The following is a 12896-nucleotide window of genomic DNA, read 5'->3' as shown; positions in this document are numbered from 1 at the left end:
CAAGAGCCACACTGGCCCGGCACTCCTTTCAGCTTTGCGTTCACAGGCAGATCAGTGGCACACCACTCAATTTGACAGTTGGTAAAGTGGTGTGTGACAACGGTGCCAATCTGCTTAGCGCATTGAAACAGGGCAAAATTACGCACGTGCCATGCATGGCACACGTCTTAAACTTGGTCGTGCAGCGATTCGTTGTCAAATACCCTGGGGTCCAGGACATCTTGCGGCAGGCAAGGAAAATGTCGGCCCATTTCAGAAGATCTTACACGGCCATGGCTCGTCTTGCTGACATTCAGTGGCGACACAATCTGCCGGTCAGACGTCTTATTTGCGATGAAGACTAAACACACAAACCCCTGTTCTGCTTTGTGAGGAGTGACAGATCATGTGTTCCTAATAACTAGGAACCACGATCCGTCACTTTCTCTAGTCATTCACCTCCCCTTTCAGTTAGAAACATGTAGCAGGGAACACAGTTAACCCCTTGATCACCCCCTAGTGTTAACCCCCTTCACTGCCAGTGAAATTTATTACAGTAATCAGTGCACTGATTGCTGTATAAATGCCAATGGTTCCAAAAATGTGTGAAAAGTGTCCAATGTGTCTGCCATAATGTCACAGTTCCAATAAAAATCATGTATTGCTGCCATTACTGGTAAAACAATAAATAATAAAAATGCTATAAACCTAGTTTGCTATAAACCCTATTTTGTAGACGCTATAACGTTTGCGCAAACCAATCAATAACCACTTATTGCGATTTTTTTTATATGTAGAAGAATACATATCGGCCTAAACTGAGAAAAAATTTGCTTTTTTTTTAAAAAAAAAGGTGATATTTAGTACAAAATATTGTGTTTTTTTCAAAAATCTCACTCTTTTTTTGTTTATAGCGCAAAAAGATGAAACCTGCAGAGGCGATCAAATACCACCAAAAGACAGCTATATTTGTGGTAAAAAAAGGACACAAATTTTGTTCGGGTACAGTATCGCACGACAATGCAATAGTCAGTTAAAACGATGCAGTGCCAAACTGTAAAAAGTGCTATGGTCAGGAAGAGGGGGAGGGGGAATCTTTAACTGCTTCAGCCCATAACAAGATGGATACAACCCAAAATGTATTATTAATATGTAATAAAATCATGTGGGCGGAGTTACAATAGATTTACATTTGAGTGACATTCTATTTCTCTGTTCACATGGCTCCAATCCAGAAACACAGTGAGTGTATGCAGGGTATATTTTCTGTTTGCATTTATTAATAATTTAAATTTTAGACTATTATTACTTGATAATGTCTAAAATAATGCATTGTTATATGTAATTGAGTTATGCAACTATATATATATATAATTATTATTATTTTTTATTTTTTTAAATACAATGGCTGTTTTTATTTTTTTATTTTTTATAAAATAGATTAAATAATTATGTGATATATTTCTGTGTCTTGGTGTGTGTGTGTATTATTCTTATTATACACAATTTATATAGATGTGTGTGTGTGTATGTGTATATATATATATATATATATATATATATAGATATAGACGCATTATTTCTAGACAATAAGACCGCTTTCACACTGGGGCGATTTGCAGGCGCTACAGCGCTAAAAATAGCACCTGATAGAGCCGCTGCTGTGACTCCAGTGTGGAAGCCCTGAGGGCTTTCACACTGGAGCAGTGCGCTGGCAGGACGCTAAAAAAAGTCCTGATAGCAGCATCTTTGGAGCGGTGAAGTCAATGGGGCAGTACGGCTATACCGCTGGCATAGCACTGTTGAAGCAGCGCTTTGCACTGGTTTTAACCCTTTCTCAGCCGCTAACGGGGGTAAAAAGCACCCTGCTAGCAGCTGAATAGCGCAGTGAAATTGGCGGTAAAGCGGCGCTAAAAATAGCGACGCTTTACTGCTGGCGCACCCACCACCCCAGTGTGCAAGGGGCCTTAGGTAAAATTTGGTAACACACAAGTTGCTAATCTGTCAATCGCATGGCAGCATTTGGGCATCTAGACGTAGCGAAGACAACTTGACGAACAACAGAATGGTAAAGAAAGTGTATTAAAGTGGCTGAGTATTTCAAAAACTGCTGATCCATTGGTATTTTCATGCATAAGCATCTCAGGGTTTACAGATAATGGTCCAAAAAATATCAAATATACAGTGAGCGGCAGTTGTGTTGGGGAAAATGCCATGTTGATGTCAAAGTTTAGAGGAGAATGGGCAGACAGATTGCCAGGTGTGATGAAAAAGAGGATGAGGATGACAGAGGGTAGGGTGTTAGGAAGGTGGCAGTGGGGTTCCAGCTGGGAGGAGGATGAGAGAGAAAGGAGAGAGAGTGAGAGAGTGTGAGAGAAAGAGAGAGAGATGAAAAAAATAAAAAAGGACATTTTGTCACAATCTGTATTTATGAATTTATAAATTGAAAATATAATTGTATTTGTAGCATGTCTGCAGGCTGAAACTGATGCTGAGCATGTGCAGTGGTGTTCTTATTTATGAAATAACTGCCTCTAGAAATCCACTATAGCCTGTGTCCATGTGCTTTTATGGGAGGCAGAGCATCCATTAATGTGACATCCCACCCATTGTGTTCTTTTTTAGTTACTGGGCATAGAGGAGGAGGGAGAGACTGGGCTGTCATTTAGAATCTCTAAACATGCCCACATGTGTGATGTAAATAACATGTGACCTGAAAAACTCAACTGAACCAGGAAATGTTCTCTCCAACATAAAAGACACAACTGAGCATGTGCAGGTTGAGGTTGGCTACCTTGTCTGTTCTTTCCAAGGTAGACATTGCAGGAGGGGAGGATCTGCGCATACAGAATACAACAGAATTTTTACACAATGCAAAGGATTAACCCCTGTTAATTCCACAGTGAATATAACAATCAAGTCCAACCTATGTGTGTGATTATATGTCAGTATTACATTGCATATGCCTGTATGTTGCGGTCGTTCAGGTGCCTATCCAATAGTTTTTTTGAAACTATCGATGCCCCCCACTGAGACTACCGCCTGTGGAAGAGAATTCCACATACTTGGCGCTCTAAATCCTTGCCGCAGTAAAGAACCCGCTACGTAGTTTAAGGTTAAACCCCTTTTCTTCTAATTTTAACGAGTGGCCACGTGTCTTATTAACCACTTCAATACAGGGCATTTCCACCCCCTTCCCACCCGGGCCAATTTTCAGTTTTCAGCTCTGTAACACTTTGAAGTACAATTGCGCGGTTATGCAACACTATGCCCAAATGAAATATTTATAATTTTTTTCCCACAAAGAGAGCTTTCTTTTGGTGGTATTTGATCACTTCTGTAGTCTTTATTTTTTGCTTTATAAACAAAAGAAAAGTTACAAGTTTGAAAAAAAAAACACAATATTTTTTACTTTTTGCTATAATAAATATCCCATTTAAAAACAAATCTTTTCCTCAGTTTAGGCCGATATGCATTATTCTATATATTTTTGGTAAAAAAAAAAAAAAAAAAAAATCACAATAAGCGTATATTGTTTGGTTTGCTCAAAAAGTTATAGCATCTACAAAATAAGGGATAGATTAACCCCCCTAGCGGTAATCCCGAGTCTGGCTCGGGTTAGGAATTTACTTTTAGGAGCGGTAACCCCGAGCCAGACTCGGGATCGCATCGCTGGATGCAGGGGAGGACACAGGGAGAGTTACTTACCTTGTACCCTGGATCCAGCGATGTCCCCCGCACTGTGTGAGCGAGCTGACCTCCGCTCTATTCACAGTGCCGAATGCCACCGAGCTCCGTTCCCTGCGGCGTTACGGCGCACGGGAGCGGAGAACGGCGCCAAATTCAAAAAAGTAAAAAGACACAAAACACACACAGCACGGTAATCTTACAGATTACCGTGCTGTATTAAAAAATACACACCCCCTTTGTCCCTAGTGGTCTGTGCAGTGCCCTGCAGGCAGTTTTATATTATAAATACAGTTTTTTCTGCCTGGAATTTGGAGATTGCCCATAGCAACCAAAACATGATCCTTTTTCAGTATTTTAGGATTTGATTACATTATTGAATAATTTTTATTATTCTTTATTATATTATAAACTTTATCATACCCGGGATGTCCGCTAGACTCTGGTTTGAAGAGATTTAAGAGAGTTATTCCTAAGAATTACAGGACTACAAAATAAAACGCCAAATTTCCATGCAAAATAATTGTACTGCTTTCAGCACCTAAAACCGGACTGAATCATACCGCCAGGGAGGTTAATGGCATTTTTATTATTTTATTTTTTTACTAGTAATAGTTGTGATCTTCAATTTTTATAGTGACTGACATTGCAGCAGACACATCGGACACTTTTGACACTATTTTGGGACCATTCACATTTATACAGCTATCAGTGCTATAAAAATGCCCTGCTTACTGTATAAATGTCACTGGCAGGGAAGGGGTTAACACTAGGGGCGATCAAGGTGTTAAATGTGTTACCTAGGGAGTGATCACAAGGAGAGGAGACCGATTGGTGTTCCTCTGTACTGGGAACACACCATCCGTCTTCCCTCACCTGACAGAGCAGGACTGTGCATCTTTGTGTGTAAATCAGATCTGTGTATCGGGTAATCGCAGGTACCCAGTGGACATCACAACCGTCGGGCACGCGCATTGCCTGCCCAGAATGGGAGATTCCCCCTGCGGACGTCATATTACTCTGGGCGGGGTATGAAGTGGTTAAGTTATTGGTGCTCTTAGATGGAACAAGGGGAAGCCGTGGTTGAGTTGTGTTGATGTGTGGAAATGCAGCCTCCGTTGATACAGCTAGGTACAAGTATGTCACACTAGCCTTATTGTTCTGGGATAACAGTACCCTGAGGGAAAATAATTATGTAACCAGCATGACCAGCTTCTTGATCAAAGAACATGTGGTCAACTAAAGAAGTAAAATAACGTTTTTTTTAAATGGTCTCCTTTTTGTGTGATAGTTACCCAATATAGACACTACAACAACCTAAAAGAACTGGGGAGTCATCTAGCAATGGTCAGAGAGCTTGTGGAAGCTATGGATTTAATCCCAACTAAAGAGAGGTAAAGCTGACATTGTTGAAGCTGCACAATAATTACTGTGTATTGTGATTGAGTCCCTGGTACCCTCAAATAGAAGGGTTGGCAGTTATTGCTTTTGCAATCCATTTCTGTAGCCTTCCATTTTTATTAATACTTGTGCTTTGCTGTTCCTTTATTGCACACTCTTGCATGCTTCACATTTTCCATTAAGGTTTCCTAACTGCAAGATTAAATTGGCAGATGCCACATTAAGGTTTTTGTATATCCTTCTTCTGGATCAACATAATGATAACAGTGTATTAAAATAGTCTGAAATGATGGACTTTGTTAAAGGACATCAAACAAAAATATGTGAAAAAATATATAACTGTCTAATGATAAAGGTTCAGGATTCTCCTGTTAAATACAGGCCAGATGTGATATCCTGCAGCTGACTTCTGTGATGTCCTTAAATCATTAGCAAGTTCTCTGCAGCAATAACTGTGGTGGTTAAATTTTGTTAACAATGTAACACAATATATATCACCTTCCATTCGTCTTCCCATTTCCTGTGATCGTAGTTTGGCTTACATTCCTGAATCCTCTTGTGGAGAGCTTGGTTCTCTGCCATAATCCTTACAAGGTCTCTGCTTCGTTTGCCGCTATTAGAACTGTGGAACAAAATCAAGTTATAGAAAATAAATATTTCTGGGAAAAAGCATTTAAACAACACAACCTTAGACCTTCATTCCTACAATACCTATTGGGTGCAAGGTATTTAGGACTCACACTATTCTTTGGCATATAGAGGCTTGTAATATTTCCAGCCATATAGAATGTAATAAGACTACCTTATCCACACAGAACAATGGTTATATTTGTTGTAAATACAGTCATATAGCAGTCCAGGAATTGGTGTATGTGTATAGTGTGCACTTCTGGCAGTTGGGTACGCCTTTGTGATTGTTATGGTGTTGTTTCTGCAGACATACTGTAGATGCAACAACCATTCTCATAAATAACACTGTGATCACTGGTTCTAGGTGGTAGTGTGTTTGTACAATGTAATGTTCTGCCTAGTGGAACCTCATGGTTTTAATATAATTCGCTGTCTCTGGGAATCCCTGTTTCCAGTAAAACAGAAAAGGGCTCAGCCATATGTCTAGCTTTAACTTCTTCACTGGTAAAAGACATATCAGAATTGGCTTTCCAGTAGGTTATAGCACCCACAATAGCCAAAGTACTAAATACTGCTGCAAATACTATCTACTATCTATGAAAAAGGTAAGAACATGTATATGATGGCTACTTACAGTATTTTATCAGATTTCAGATGCTAATCTGACATACCAGAACTATGGAAATGAAGATGCTGCTGATAAAAGAAGTTGCATTGAATTGTATACAAGAGCCCAGATCACACCAATCTACAGAGGAGTACTATATCCCTGAACATAGATGAATTGTGAAACTGCAAAAGAAAAGTGGGAATAGCTACAGAAGGTATAGGAAAGAGCAAAAAAGCTACACCAGACTAGTAGATGAAGGCAAGCACATATGTGTCTGTATAAGATGTACCTTAGCAATGGTCGGATGCCTACAAGCTGTAGGAGAAGAAATAAAAGACTTCCATATAGAAGCACTATTACTCAGTGGTCTCCCAGACAGCTATAAGTCACTTTTTACAGTACTTGATGCTCGCTCAGATGATGAGGTTACCCTGGAATATGTTAGAGACAAGCTTGGAGATGAATGTAGGTAAAAAAAAAAAAGCCAGAATGTACAACAAGTGAAAATGCTCAGATGGCAAAATCTGCACTAAGTGACCGCACTGACAGCAGAATGCAGTGTAAAACACATGAATGTTTTGTATACAAAAGGCAGGCAAACTGCAGAAATTGGGAAACTAGACTGAATCAGCAAAAGAGACAAGAAATTCGCAAAAGGCCAAAAGTGCTGAAGAAATAAAAGACTCTTCAGATAATAAGGGGTTGATTTACTAAAGACAAATTGAACAAGTGACAAGTTGAACTTTGCAAAGAATTTTGCACCAAAGACTAGTGAATGTACTGAAGTGTCACTTTGAAAATATTACCCAGTCATAGGCAAAGAATGAATGATGAAAGTCAGAAGCACTTCACCTTGTGGCAAATTCCCTTGAAAAGTGCAACTTCCCATGCAAAGTCAACATCCTATTTACCTTAACAAATAAACGGTGTCCGTTTATGAATCAGTGAAAACATTTCACTGCTTCATTCTCCGGCATTCTCAGAGGAGATCTTTCTCCTCTGGATGACAGTTTATGAAACTTTGCAGATTGTAGATCACTTTACTCCTCAGAAGGAGAAGCAAACGCTTCAAACAGTGGAGAACGGCCCTGATACTGGAATGTTCTGAGACTCTACGAGATTACAGTACCAGAAATTCACCAAAACACAGAGATGTCAGTTTATTAAGCAGTGATAAATTATCACTGCTCAGTACATGGACAGACAGCATGATTAATGCTAATAAAATAAAGAGTCCCCCTACATAATAAATATATATATATACACACACACACAGACTATATATATATATATATATATATATATATATATATATATATATATATATATATATTGTGACAGAGCGAGGCTCTGTCCCTATGAAATTGGAGGAAAAAGGGATCTCCAACCCTGTGTCCGGGTCTTGATGATAACGAGCAGGGTGTGTGCCCAGCTGCACACAGCCCATATAACGAAGGGGCTGTTGGGAGTAGAGTGTGGAGGATGGTGGAGTGGAGTAGCTTGCTGCTGTGCATGTCCAAAGAGCCCAAAGCTGTGTGCGTTGAAGGGTTGAAGCTGTGTGCGTCCAAAGAGCCCAAAGCTGTGTGCGTTGAAGGGTTGAAGCTGTGTGCGTCCAAAGAGCCCAAAGCTGTGTGCGTTGAAGGGTTGAAGCTGTGTGCGTCCAAGGAGTCCAAAGCTGTGTGCGTCCAAGGAGCCTAAGACTGTGTGTATCCAAGCAGCTTGTTTGAGGGGCAAATACCTATAGCAGCACTACTGCTGAAGAGTAGCCAGGTGGGCTAGCATTTTCATTTGGATTGTGTGTATTTAATTTAAGATTGGACCCCTGCAAGGGGATTCCTGGATGGACTATTATTTTGTTTTTCCTTTTAATAAACGTGGGCTACCAGGCCCTTAACTATAACCGCCTGCCTGATGTGGACTGAAAAATGCTCTAACCACTTGAGCTAAACACCCCAATATCACAAGTGGTGTTTGAATGCGGGCACAAGACGGTGGAATCCGGGTCCTTGCCCTACAGTAAGTTCAAGTCAGGAACTATTGGCTGTGTGTGGAAGTGCAGCCAGGCAAAAGGCATTGTGTGTTGCAGGTGGTGTACCTGTGAATGAAAAGTCAAATTTTTTTTTTTTTTGCTATGAACTATGTTTGTGTGCATGAGACAGCACAATCTGTGTGTGCAATGTGCAGGTGAGGAAAGCTTGCATGAAGAGAAAAGCAACTTGCTTTAAAAGAGACACTTTCATTTTCCTGGACTGTTTAAAGTTGTTCTGGAGTCTCTAAGTATGGGGCGGTCAAAGCTCCTAAAAGAGGCAAGGTTTTCTGAAATGAGAGACAGAGCTCTGTGGTTGGAGGGGTTGTTACCGCCCGAACGAGCCCCATACATACCTGATCAGAGTGTATCAAGGAGAAAAAGGGCTGGGGTTGTCCCTAGCAACACTGGTGCAATGAGTGCACAGGTGACTGCTGTTATGGAGAGTCCACCAGCATTTGAATCTGCAGTGGATTGGTGCAAGCGGCATTTAGCAGCACTGAACCAAGCTACAGAGGAAAGGAAGCCAACCTTCAGTGCAAGGGGAAAGCCGCTGGATGTCCATAACTGGAAGAGGGCTGTTGTTACCCCTGGCAAAGCTGATGCAGTTAAAACAGCTATTGTGAAAGATGTGAATGTGTCACAGCATGAGACGGGATCCAGCAGAGAGAAGCCCATGCTATATGCAAGGAGCGAGGCTGATCAAAGGCTGAGGATGAGAGTGGTTGCCCATAGCAACGCAGAGGAAACCAGTCGGGCTGTCTCTGTACCATGGGCTATGTCTAATAAGGATCGTGGAAAGTGGCTTAAGGAGGAGCCAATTTATCATGTTGGAGAGAGCCAGCATAGTTCTGCTGGGAGAGTGCGGTCTCCCATGGCAACCGGAGTGAAATTTATGCCTGAAAGGAGCTGCAGTAGAGGTTTGGTTCAGCGTCCCCACAAAGAGGCCTGTGCATTCCGGCCAGCTGGGAATCACCAGGAGAGAATCGCTTTGGGAAAAAATCGTCCAGTACCATGCCTGTAATGTGGCCAGCTGGGGCATGGCATATTTTCTTGCCCTAGGTTATGAAATACGGCTGGAGATAATGTTGCTGAGAAAAAAGTTTTGTCTGTAGGCTCAGATTCCGGTGAAAATGTTTGCAGTCACCCCTAGCAACAAGAAGTTTCCTGTTGTGCCTGCAGGGGGTGCTAAACGGTGGGAGATGCCTGCTGTAGTTTCATCCCATGGCCACCAGGAGGAGTTGGCCAGTAAAAATGCAGCAGAGGACTGGTGCATAAGACGACGTACTCAAATGAAGATGGTGACCCCAACTACTGCGGTGGGTAAGACTGTCTTTAATGAAATGATAGCTGGAACTGCTGATTTCATGTATAAAAGGACTGGTTACGAGACTGTCCATGATGATGTGAGAGTGACCCCAGTTAGTGGGGCCACTGACTGTGCACTTGAGACTGACTTTTCCCTATACAGTGGGAATGCAAGGGTTGAATTTCAAATAGAACCTGTTTTGGTGACTAAAAGTGTTGTGTCTAATGACTATCAGGCTCAAGTTGGCCGTGGGCTAGGTATGCCTGCAGAAGCTAAAAATGCTATAAGTGTTACTGTTAATGAAAAGTTTAATGCTGTTGGGAAAACTTTTGCTCTGAAAGAACCTGGGGTTATCAAAAATGGGCCGTTGCCTATAGCAACTGGTGGTAAGACAGCACAGTTGTCCACAGGAATCTCCAGGGAACTTCATGTATTGGAGTCAGAGGTTGCCCTGGACAACTGCGATGTCACTCTGGTGGGACAGAATGGAACTGTACCATGTAATGGTAATGTGTTAGTGCAAGCTGCTAGTACTAAAAATGTGCAGGTAAATGGTGGATTAACACAACCTGTGAAAAAGGCAAAGGTGTGTGAGGTTTATGAGCAAGGTGGTGAATATGGTGTATTGCAACCTGTGCTACCACAGTCTGACATAATTTACAATGACTGGTGTAATGAGTCTGCAGCTAAGCCAGTCTGTTCTTATGTGTCTCCTTGGGCAGATGGATCGGTGCTGAGGAGTACCGCTGAAGGGAGCGCACATACAATAGATTGGGATAGTTGGAGCAAAAATCTTATCTCCCTGATAGATGAGGCTTTTATGAACAAAAATAAGGTGGACACGGTTTCTGCTGTACCAGCAGGGGAGGCTGCAGAACAGCTGGTACCATGTTCCCTAGTGACAGCTGCTGAAGGGTTGCCCTGGGAAACTTCCAAGGAGCTTGCAGTATTGGAGCAGAGAGTTTCCCAGGTCAGCTATGGAGCTGCCCAAATAGGCAAAAGTGCCCCTTTACAAAGAGCGGGTGCTGTGAAGAGTCGCTCAGAGGTTATGGTGGCTCATAAACAAACCACAAAAACGGCAGTTGTGTCTACATGCAATGAGAATGCTAATGGTCGTACTAACAAAAGTGATACTATTGTTAAACGTGATGAGTGTAATGACATTGAAACATGTATTTCTTGTAATGTCATATCTGAGAGTGAGGTTGGTAATGTGTTCACTACCAGTGATGAGAGTAGGAGATCTCCCATGACAGGCAGAGGCACAGGATTGTCTATGGAAGTCTCATGGGGTCTCCATGTGTTGGAGTCAGAGGCTGTCCAGGATGGCTCTGGTGCTATGCTGATGGAACAAGGGGGGACTAATTCACACAGTGAGAGCGTGTGGGCACAGCCCCACAACCCTACGTGTAGCCCAGTGGGCAAGGGGTTAATTCAGCCTGCAAAAGCTGAGTGTACAAAGCTGGATGTGTCTGTAGTGCCACCACAAAAAGGTGTTCAGAATGGTGTGCTGCACCAAGTTTTAGGTGACGAAGCATCACCCCAATGCAACATTGGTAAAAGTATGGTGTTGCAAAATGATCTATATAGAAGTGACGAATGTACAGTTGAAGCTAATGAATCCCAGGTTTCTGTGCGGCCTTCTACAGCAGGTGATGCAACGCTGTGGAACGCCCATGGTGGAACCACAATGGACTGGGACAGCTGGGCCAAACAATTGCTAGCCATGCTGGGTAAGGCTAGCTTAAGTAACAAGGGTGTGGAAACAACTGCTATGCCAGACAGGGGGATCGCAGAGCCGCCGGTGGTTGAGGGCATCTTGGTCCCTGCAAAGGTTGCTGCCCTCCACGCTGAAGAAACAGTTCAGGGCACTGGCATCGCAGATGTGTTGTCCACAGACCCACAGCTAAATGATATTGAGTATCAAAGTGATAGTGTGACTTGTAATGACCTGCAGAGGCTCACCAACACTGGTGCAGAAGGGATAAGTGTGAGACATGTGTCTAAACAGCTCTTCAGGGGAGCAACAAGCCGTGATGATGGGTACCTCCAAGGAGGATGAGGTCTCTTCAAATGTCTCACCCTCTCAACATGCAGTCGCTGAGCCCCTCCATGTCTTGGACAGGGTAGAAGACCCTATAAAGTTCTGGTGTTTAGACATGGGATGTTTAGAGATGACAGAAACCTTACTGGAAATGCTAGAGTTGGTAAAAATGAACTCGCTGTATACTTGGGTATCTCCACCGCAGCAGGGGCGGATCCAGAGTCTAATCTCGGGAGGGGCACTGCTATAAAATATGTTTTTTTGGGGGAAATTTATATGGGAAATGGCTGGTATTTGCGCTTCAATCATTACGGCACCATGGTTGTTATGGTGTCAGGATGATTGAAGCGCATTATTTCTATTATTACATTGTAATATAAAATTAAATGGTTCAACTCACCATAATGCAGAATCAGTGGGAGCCCTGAGGATGTCACTTGCCATGTCGCCTGCCACCAAATGTGGATTGTCACTTGCCACGTCACTTGTCACCAAATGCGGATTGTCACTTGCCACGTCATCTGCCACACATTGCGGATTGTCACTTGCCACGTCACCTGCCACACATTGCGGATTGTCACTTGCCACGTCACCTGCCACACATTGTAGATTGTCACTTGCCACGTTGCCTGCCACACATTGTGGATTGCCACGTCACCTGCCACACATTGCGGATTGTCACTTGCCACGTCACCTGCCACACATTGCGGATTGTCACTTGCCACGTCACCTGCCACACATTGCGGATTGCCACGTAGTCTGCCACACATTGTGGATTGCCACTTGCCACGTCACCTGCCACACATTGCGGATTGCCACTTGCCACGTCACCTGCCACACATTGCGGATTGTCACTTGCCACGTTGCCTGCCACACATTGCGGATTGCCACTTGCCACGTAGCCTGCCACACATTGCGGATTGTCACTTGCCACGTCACCTGCCACACATTGTGGATTGTCACTTGCCACGTTGCCTGCCACACATTGCGGATTGTCACTTGCCACGTTGCCTGCCACACATTGCGGATTGCCACTTGCCACGTAGCCTGCCACACATTGCGGATTGTCACTTGCCACGTCACCTGCCACACATTGCGGATTGTCACTTGCCACGTTGCCTGCCACACATTGCGGATTGCCACATAGCCTGCCACACATTGCGGATTGTCACTTGCCACGTCACCTGCCACACATTGCGGATTGTCACTT

The 12896-nt window shown here is 43.0% G+C and overlaps 1 protein-coding gene across 3 annotated transcripts in view; it reads right to left on the bottom strand.

Annotated features, from left to right (window-relative positions):
• The window catches only part of CFAP97D1 (CFAP97 domain containing 1), a 504236-nt gene that overhangs the window by 148860 nt on the left and 342480 nt on the right, over positions 1-12896 (bottom strand). For all 3 annotated transcript variants that reach the window (XM_077459589.1, XM_077459588.1, XM_077459587.1), the window contains exon 4: positions 5566-5689. In XM_077459589.1, coding sequence (XP_077315715.1) covers positions 5566-5689 — 124 coding nt within the window. The remainder of the gene's footprint in view (positions 1-5565; positions 5690-12896) is intronic.

Source organism: Lithobates pipiens, unplaced genomic scaffold (genome assembly GCF_037356315.1).
Source record: "Lithobates pipiens isolate NorthernLeopardFrog02 unplaced genomic scaffold, aLitPip1_a1.2 Scaffold_28, whole genome shotgun sequence".
Classification (NCBI taxonomy): Eukaryota; Metazoa; Chordata; class Amphibia; order Anura; family Ranidae; genus Lithobates; species Lithobates pipiens.
Note: the sequence above shows the minus strand (reverse complement) of the source record. Positions and strands in the feature narration are given on the sequence as shown.